This window comes from Propithecus coquereli, unplaced genomic scaffold, assembly GCF_000956105.1.
Source record: "Propithecus coquereli isolate 6110/MARCELLA unplaced genomic scaffold, Pcoq_1.0 Scaffold85, whole genome shotgun sequence".
Lineage (NCBI taxonomy): Eukaryota > Metazoa > Chordata > Mammalia > Primates > Indriidae > Propithecus > Propithecus coquereli.
In genome coordinates this window covers 3,807,987-3,818,289 of record NW_012154729.1, presented here as the reverse complement: position 1 = coordinate 3,818,289, position 10,303 = coordinate 3,807,987, and the positions used below count along the sequence as shown (strand labels likewise).

The following is a 10,303-nucleotide window of genomic DNA, read 5'->3' as shown; positions in this document are numbered from 1 at the left end:
TTTGATCCAGTAATCCCACTACTGGGTATCTAGCCAAAGGAAAAGAAGTCATTTTATCAAAAAGACACCTGTATTTGAATGTTTATTGCAGCACAATTGACAATTGCAAAGATGTGGAATCAACCCAAGTGCCCATCAATTCATGAGTGGATTAACAAAATGTGGTATATGTATACCATGGAGTACTACTCAGTCATAAAAAGGATGAGTTAATGCCTTTTGCAACAATTTGGTTGGAACTGGAGACCATTATCCTAAGTGAATATCTCAGGAATGAAAAAACAAATACCACATGTACTCACTATTAAATTGGAACTAACCAATGTGCATAGAGAGAAGTAAAACCCAATGAAAATCAAGCAGGGGGGAGGGGGAGAAAGGGAGGGGCAAAAACCTACCTAACGGGTACAATGAACACTGTTTGGGTGATGGGCACACTTATAGCCATGACTCAAGCATTACAAAAGCGATCCATGCAACCAAAAACATTAGTACCCTGGTAATATTTTGAAATAAAAAAAAAATTCTGATACTAAGTACCCAGAGTTAGCATCGGCCCCACACTCCCACAAGACTGCCCTCACTTTAGATGCCAGCTACAAGTGGGGTGCCCAGACTACCCACACTTCTGCCCGACCAACGACAAAATCGAGGGTTGCCACAACTCTCTCCTCAGATTCAATAATTCAATAGAACAACTCCCAGTACTTGGGAAAGTGCTTTATGATGACCAGTTTATTATACAAGATATAGCATAGAAACACCAGATGGAAGAGATGCATAGGGCAAGGCATGGGGGAAGGTGTGGAGCTTCCATGCTTTCTCCTGTTGCACCACCCTCCCAGCACCCACCACTCTGGAAGCTCCCCCAAACCTGTCCATAGGCGTTTCTATGGAGGTTTCTTTACATAGGCATGATTGATTAAATCATTAGCTATTGGTGAGGGTGATTGAATTTAATCATTCTCCCCATTCCTTAGCATAAGACAATAAATTCCAATTGTTTTAGGAGCTCTGTGCCAGGAACCCAGGACAAAGACTAAGTATTTATTTTTGATTATACCACAATTCTAAACAATAAACATAACATAAAATTGAGTTTTAAACATATATTCCAATGGCCATAGTCTCCTACAAGATATTTCTTCTGTGGAGCTTTCTTCCTGTATTCCAATAAAGAGGCCCTGGTTCAAAATATCCACTTAGATGTGAGAAGGGAGACAGAGCCCCTCACATTGTTGAAATGTTTTTGGTTTTTTTGTGCCTGAGCAAGAATGATGCTTTATTAAAAGGTGAACTCTACTCAACAGCTCAAGGAAATGCCATACACAGCTGGGGCTCAGTTGCTGTAAAGTGACGTTGGCAAGGGTGGTGATGGTGATGATGATTTAAGGAAAATCTATTCTTCTATTCTTAGACAATGTAACATTTGAACCAATTCCTACACACATGCTTTCTCTACTACATCTTGTCTTTAATTTCCAATTTTCGTGTTCTCTGCAAAATGCCTTTTATAATGATGTTATTTCTTTAAAATTTAATATTAAAAGATTCCTACCATCTCATCAATATGACCATTTTATCTCATATTATGTAAAAAAACCCTTTCCTATTATATTTAAAGTTTTATTGACACAAAAATTAGAGTGATGAAAAGATAATCTTGTTCTCTGCAAAGTGAAATTTTCTGTGGTTTGATGGAGCTGTATAAAACCCCTTCTCACCTCCTAAGAGTTGGGTGCTGTTTCTGTTACTTTGAGGAAAATAATCTCTATTATTGCTGGTATTGGGATTTTCTTGATCATATAAAATATGGTAAAACCAAATATGTCTAGTTGCTTCTCATCTGGAACTTTTATTAGATGGGCCACCAGTCATTCGTGATATCGATTCTTAAGTAAACTAGCATTAATATCATATTATCCTTTTTACTTTGGAATGCATGTTTTTCCCCAGTCTAGAAAAAAATTCAATAAATCATTTCAGAGAAAGGTGATGTATTAAGAAGAGATAGAAAACATGGTAGAGAAACTTATATGTGAGAATGCTGGATGAAACAACTATTTGCTTTCTTTTAAGCTATTAAATTTTATTTTTCATGGCTCTTGCTCTCTGTGCTTTAAAGTTTTTGGAAGGAGGCAAAGTTAAATCCGTCCATATCACAAAGCTTGTGATTGTTCAGTATCCCACTTACCAGTGACAAGAATAGGCAAACCTAATTAATTGAGAAAATCTAGCACCCTCTTTCTTTTTCTTTGGTCATTGAACACTTAGAATTGATGAAAGGCACTGGCACTGTGCCAAGAGAGGGAAGAAGAGGTCCCAGAGTAGCTGCTCAGTAAAAACTCATTGGATTGAGAAAAATCAGAGATATTAAAAAGACGATATGATTTTCCTTTGATCGAGGAAAATTGTTGAAACAAAAGAACATAAGTAATAAAAGTCTTCATTATGGTAGAATCTAGTTTTCATGTAGAAATTCATATAAAATGTAACATCGGCAAAAACTGACAACTTGTAACTCTCTAATGGCTTTCAAAACTTTCCCGAACAAGTTCAAATCCAGGCCAGATTTTAATGAACCCCTTCAGTATGTCCCCATTCGATGAACTTCCTTTCCTCTTTTCCTACTATTTCAGGCTTTTATCCTCTCTAGGCAGGCAAGATCATCACCATTTCTTTAATATTGCTCTTTAAAACATATTCACAGTCTGCTACCTGCCAAGCTGTTTTCTTTCATTCTCTCCACAAAGCCCTTCCTGACTTAAGACATGGAACCAGGATTCCTTAGTACTTTATCCTAGACAATTTGAACTCAAAGCTATTTACAAAAACAAAAGCAATATATATATATATATATATATATATATATACACACACACACACGCACATATATAAAACTTCTTGTTCCCTATGAAATCCCTAGAACCATCCATAAAATTTCCAAAAGCTGGAGCTGGAAAAGCATAGGTGTGCAGAGAGCCACTGAGCCCATGGGAGGAGCAGGAGTCTGAGTCAGGTGGGAGTGGGGCAGGCTGCAGGGAGCCGGGCTATTGCATGGAGAGCCTTGGACTTGCCAGTCGTTGACACACATGGTGGGAGGGAGTCAGAGCATAGTTGGGTGCTGGGGACAGGCAGTGCAGCAGGCGGCTAAGGACGTGTTCTGAACAGCCAGCTCATCTGGGCGTGAATCCTGACCCTGACACTAACTAGCTAAGGAAGCCTGGGCAAGTCCCTTAAAGTATCCATGTCTCAGGGTGTGTTTACTTTGTAAAAAAACATGTAGAGGCCGGGCGCGGTGGCTCACGCCTGTAATCCTAGCACTCTGGGAGGCCGAGGCGGGCGGATGGTTTGAGCTCGAGACCAGCCTGAGCAAGAGCGAGACCCCGTTTCTACCAAAAATAGAAATAAATTAATTGGACAGCTAAAAATATATAGAAAAAAAATTAGCCGGGCATGGTGGCGCATGCCTGTAGTCCCAGCTACTTGGGAAGCTGAGGCAGGAGGATTGCTTGAGCCCAGGAGTTAGAGGTTGCTGTGAGCTAGGCTGACGCCACGGCACTCACTCTAGCCCGGGCAACAAAGTGAGACTCTGTCTCAAAAAAAAAAATCATGTAGGTTCACTTTACCTGTCCAGGTAAATCAAGATTGTACAGATACAGGTCAAGAAATATCACTAAAGAAATACTTTCCTTTTTAATGCTATCATTTTATTTGAAATCTCATAAATTTTATTTTTTTAAATCTTGAACTCTCTGGAGAGAAGATATTAACTCTGACTTCCTAAAGCACATTTAGGTTCTCTTAACTATTTGTGATGTTGATGTACTTTGGCTGTGAGATAAATTTAGCATTTTCACCTACCTTAACATTTTAAAATCTGGCTTTCATGATTTTGATGTAGTGGCTTTTTTTATTTTAATATTTAATAAGACATTTGTCTCATAAGTTACCCTGACCATGTTTAGGCAGCTTCCTAATTATAATTACACTCATAATTTAAGTAGAGGTTTTAGGACTAATACTGCTCAATATCTCTTCCATGAATCAACATTATTTTGAAAGTTTTAGCTATTGCAATAAGGCAAGAGAACAAATTAGTAAACATAAATATTAAGAAATAACAGACAAAATTATATTTATTTGTAAATGATATAATCGTAAAACCAAAACTCAAGAGTTTTTAGAAATAATTAGAACTAGGAGAACGTGGTAAAGTGGCTGGATATAAAAATTAAGAATGTCTTTCTTCTGGAAATAATAATGTAAAGTGGAAATTTTTAAAACTCCATTCACAATAGTGGAAAAAATTATAAAATGCCAAAGAATAAATTTAATAAAAATAACAAAGGATATAAGTAAAAATAGGGATGCAATTTTGGTAGCAGAGAATTTCACACTGTCATTCATTAATTAAAACTTCCCCTTTCCCCTGAATTGAAAAGCCAACTAATCATATGTTAAGTATACCCTATGAAAGTTTTTAGCCAGTGAAATAAAGGAAGAAGCTAAAAAATGTATAAATGTGGGAAAGGAAAAAATAAAACTCTCATTATTCATAGACATAGAAAATTCAGAATAGTCTTCAGAAAAACTCCTAGAATGAATAAGTGAATTTATCAAAGTTACTATATACTGTCAATGCAAATATAAATTGTATTTCTATATAGCAGAGGCAACAATTAGAAATAAACGTTAGAAAGCTGTCATTTATAAGTATCAGAAAATGTACATGGATGTACAGAGGACTTAGAATAGCTAAGAAAAAGAACAGAAAAGAACAATGCTGATGGATTTAAACTTCTAGCTATCAAATCTTATTAAAGAGCTATAATAACAGCATGAAATTGAAGTAAGTATAGGTAAATTCAGATAGAGAATTGAGAGAGAGAGAGAGAGAGAGAGAGAGAGACTCTATTCTATAAATATATAAATAGAATAGAGAGTCCAGGAAGCGATCCATACATCTGCAGTCCCATGATTTATGACAGAATGACTGTTCAGTACAATGAGGAAGGAATAGTCTTTTCAATAAGTGAGTTGGGTCAATTGGGAATCTAAAAATAATGCCCTTCGATCCTTACCTAACGGAATATACAAAATCAATTCCAAATTGATTGTAGAAACAAATGTAGAAGATAAAAAAATAAAGCTTCTAGAGGAAATCGTAAGAGAATATCTTCATGGCCTTGGTGGTGGCAAAGGTTTCATAAATAGGATCCACTTAAAAGAGTACCAGTCACAAAGGAAAGGCTGATGAATGGGACTATACTTTAAGATACCATTAAGTGGGTAAAATGGCAAGTCACAGCATGGGAAAAAGTATTTATAAATACCCCAACAAAGACTGGTTTCTACAACGTATTAAGAATTCTTGTCTATTCAATGAGAAAAAGACAACACAGTAAAAATTGGACAAGAGACTTACACTTCAACAAAGAGACCTATACATAAATCCAATGTCATTGGTTGTCAAGAACATGACATTAAAAACATAAAGTGATATCTAATACATGTAAAACACACCAGAATGACCAAAATTTTAAACTGAAATTATCAAAGCTTGTGAAGATATGGAAAAATTGGAGCCCATACACATTGCTAGTAGGGAGTGTAAATTAGGAAACTGTTTGGTAAAATCAGCTTAAAGATGAACATACACATACCCCATGGCCCAGCAAATTCCACTTTTATGCCTAACAGAAATGTGTACCTATGTGCACCAAAAATATGCTTATTCATAGTACCAAAATTTGAAATGACTCAAATGATTATCGACTGGAAAAATGAATAAATTGTGATACATTTATACAATGAAAACTATGCATCAATAAGAATGAACAAACCATTGCTACACTCAACAACATGGATGAATGTCAGGAACATAATGTTGAGCAAAAAAGCCAGACACAAAAGAGTACATGTTGTGTATTGTATGATTCTGTTTATATACAGTAAAAACAAAAACATGTATATAATATAGGTGTATATATGCATGTGTTCGTACACATATATAAGTATATACACGTGATCAGTGACTAGGAGGGAGCACTGGGGAGACTCCTGAAGTACTGATTATGTTCTATTTCTTGATCTGGGTGATGGTTATATGAGTATGCTCATTTTGAAAATATATATATATATTCAAGTTGCATATTTATGATTTATCCACTTTTTCTGTCTATATATTATAATTCAGTCAGAAGTTTACATTAAAAAAATGTGTTCGGCAATAGGAAAATGTACAATCCTGTTTCAGCATGATAGAAAGAGCTGGAATTGGAAGTACTTGACTTGTCTATCAAAAGGTTTAAAATGCCCAGGGTGTCTAGAAAGGAAGGAGTAATAATAAAAGGTTAGGTTCATGACATTTTAGGGTAATTTTTGTTCTCCTGAGGACCAAAAAGGATTAATAATTCCTGGGTGACAAGTGCTTTTATTTCATCTTTCTGATCTGAAGCTTTCACTTGTGGCCTCTATAAATAATCTAAGCAATTAATCTTCATCCTTTGACAAATGGCCACTTGTTTCTGGAGGTTCAATGACAAGAGTCAGAGGCCAAAATGCTCTATTTGTATCTAGTATATAAATTATGTCATGAAGATAACTCTAATGTTAAGTAAAAACTAACTTGGCCACTCTGGTTTTTTCAAAAGCCATTTCTATTTTCAGCATGGGAAGAATTCCACAATAGAAGAGATATAGCACAAAAGAAAATACAAATATTTTGATGCTAATTATTATTTCTTTGTATACTACTTTGAAAATCATCTGCTGAAAGGTATTAAATTGGACATGAGTTAATTTGTCTCTATAAAATAGGTGGAATATTTAGTGCAGTTAAATAGCAATGAGATACAACCAAAATAATCATGGGAAATCCATATATTTTCAGCATATTAATAAACCAGTTAATCTTAGTTTTCCAAAATGTTTCCTTTTGTTTTCTGAATAAAAAATAGTAATTAAATAGCAAAACAACAGTACCAACAATTTGTAACCTTCCGTAATATGTTACCTTGGGTGTAGGGAAACCTTCATATATTGCTGGTTGAAATATAATTGCCACAACCTATTTGGAATGTAATTCTGGCAATAAATGTTAAAATGTCAAAGGTAAACACCTTTTGACTAAATAAAACAACTTTAGGGAATCAGTAGTACAGGAATTAAAAACACTTGTACCCAAGGATATATGTAAATAGGCAAGCAAGTACAAAATATGAGAAACAACCTCTATGGAGAATAATTCAATAAATCAGGATACAGCCAACACTTGAATTGTTATGTGGCCATTAAATAGGATGTGTTCAATAATGATAATAATATGTAGCCTTTATTGGATGATCATTGTGTGCTAGGCACCTTTCTAAATGTTTTATACATGTATATAAACTCATTTAATCCTTATAACAACAAGAAGATATGGGAACTATTATTGTTTCTATTTTATGGATGAAGAAATTAAAGTTCAAACAGATCTAATATTTTACTTGGCTTCACATAGCTAGAATGTGGTGAGGACTGAATTTAAACCAGACAGTCTTATCTTACTACGGAATACACACTCTTAACCTCCATGTAGTTAATCTGCCTCCCTGAATTGATTAAAGAGGGATTTCTCTTATATTAATATGTTGTTAATTTAAAAAGAAAACAATGGAAACTTAATTATTCCATTTTTAAAAAAAGAAAAAAAAGCCGTTATGGAAGGATACTCCCCAATCTAGAAACATTGATTGTATCAGGATTGATCAAGGAAGGGAAATATTATTAATTTTTTATTTATTCACCTCTTTATTGTTTGAAGTTACAGAAGGCACTGGAATGCTTTGCCATTTTTTTTAATCCAGTAAAATGAAGAAAAAGTTAACAAAAACCAGACTCCAAATGTGATATTCACATTTAGGTTCATTATGCTTTCTTGAGAATAAAAGGAATGAATGGTTCATTTAACAAACAGACAACAAATTACTAAAAACTTGTCCTCTAATTTCTTACCAGGATTCAGACCCACAAGGCTCTAATTCACTGTGGTCATTCTACATGGCGTTTGCTCATTCATTTTCAAAAGTATTTATCTTGATTGGCATGAAGTGGTTCTCCAGTAAACATTTGTTTTCTTTCCTTCATTTTTTTTCTCTCCATGCTTTTCCTCCAATCAAATAACCAATGCTATGACCACAAAAGCAATCTTTATTTTCCATTTTTCAGTCTGCTCAGAATGACTCTGTCTGCACTAGGTCTCAGTCGTGTTAACCTGGTGCCTCTTTCAGATGGAGTGATTTCCAAGCATAATTTGCTGTTGCTTCCCTGGTCACTGTGGCAAGACTGTGTGCTCAAAATGATGGAGGGGGATGTTTTTTCAACAGGTCAATCTGTTATAAAGGAAAGCATTTAGTTAGAGCAGGGCCAAAAGTCCTACATTTGGAACCATGTGTAATGATTATATAAATACAGATAGTCCATAGTTTTAGAAGTATTTGCTATTTTATAGGCCAATCTGTGAATCTTGAGAGGCTATAGAATGATGTATGTGACATTTCAGCAGTATAGAGATATGGAACGCATCAAAGCACAAAAGTTAACTATATTTCACATGAAATTGGTATTTGAATATTTTGAGAACTGTACTTAGTCAACAGTTTGAAACAGCGCATTTCATGAACCCTTTTATGCTTTTTCTCAGGTCCCATTTGATATCTCACTTCCATCTATATTCAATCTTGAGAGACTTTTTGATCTTGCCAATGGTTGTATTGTATCAGGAGGAAGGCTTTTCAACTGGATCGTGTCAATTATTCTTGAACATCCTTTACACGGTAACCTTATACAAGATTTAATTGTTATTGTTTCTCTTGGTTTGAAATAAGTTTCTGGATCTGTCCTCTTATAACAACCAAAATGAAATTGTTCTCTTACACAAACTAAATTTCTTTAAAAATTAGAATTTCAAGGAATGTTTTCAATTGTATTTGAATTAAATGACAATGCTGTTGCTTATTAAAACTATCTTACAGAGCTATTCATAGAAAATGAGTTTGCACACCATGTAACTATTCCCATAATTGCAGTAGTTTATTTATAGGTTGTCTTTAGACAGGTCCATACAGCAAGATTGGATTAAACCAGTGATTCTCAACTGGGAGCGCTTTTGCCCTTAGGTGACATCTGACAATGTCTGGAGACATTTTTGGTTGTTGGAGAGTACTAGTGTTATCTAGTGGGTAGAGGCCAAGGATGTTGCTAAACATCTTACAATGCACAGGACAGCCCCCCACACAAGGGACAGTCCAGCTTAAGATGTCAATAGTGCCAGTGTTGAGAAACCGTGGATTAAACCTTAACATGTGGCAAATTCAATTTTGGAAGTTTTTCCACATGGCTTGGGAAGAAATCTGTAGCAAGTTATACCTTCCATATTTTATACTTCCTAGAGACAATATCGCACAGAATTTTAGAGCACCAGCTTTGGAATTGTAAGACCTGGGTTTGGATAGTAACTTCATCACTTGCTAGTTTTGCTACTTTAGGGAATTAAATTTTTAAGTTTCCATTTCCTCATCTGTAGAATGGGAATATTAATATTTATCTCACAGGATTGTTGTGTGTGTTAAATTAAGTGAGATGGGGTAATAAGGTGCTTAGCACAATGGCTGATATAGTAATAGAGATCTAAGAGTTTCATTTCCCAGCCAAACTGGAAGAGGACCATGAATCTCTGACTCATTTTGTCTAGCATCTAATAATGCCACACATGAATGCTTCCAGATGTTGGTCCATGAGTGGATGGATACTCATGCTAAGAAAAAATAAATATTAATAAATAACATAAATGTGTTTTTCTAAAGCTAAATTGGTTTAATATATTGTCCTTTATTCTGAGATTATGAATTTCCTTCTTTGTACTGGTGTTAAATAGGCCCTTCTTTTATGAAGGAATGGTAATAGTAGCTGGTAACTGGCATTTTAAAATAGTCTCACTTGATCCTTGAGATACTTTACTTAAAAAAAAGAAAGAAAATGAAAATAGCCTCACTTGATAATAAAAGAAAAAAAAATAGCAGCCTTATGTTGGTTCCTAATTTTTTAAGTGTAGACATTCATGAAGTTCCAAAGTTTGAGAAAAACCAAGCTATTATAGAATTATCCTAGAATATTACAGAGAGGAAATGAGTCTTTTTTTTTTCTTTTTCTTTTATTTCAGCATAGTATGGGGGTACAGATGTTTAGGTTACGTATGTTGCCCTTGGTTCCCCCCCCCCAAGTCCGTGTTTCAAATATGTCCATCCTTCGGGTGGTG

The 10,303-nt window shown here is 34.9% G+C and overlaps 1 protein-coding gene across 1 annotated transcript in view; it reads left to right on the top strand.

The window, feature by feature from the left end:
- CFAP54 (cilia and flagella associated 54) overlaps window positions 1–10,303 on the top strand; it is a 344,097-nt gene that overhangs the window by 292,256 nt on the left and 41,538 nt on the right. The window contains exon 67 of the mRNA XM_012663989.1: window positions 8,690–8,822. Coding sequence (XP_012519443.1) covers window positions 8,690–8,822 — 133 coding nt within the window. The remainder of the gene's footprint in view (window positions 1–8,689; window positions 8,823–10,303) is intronic.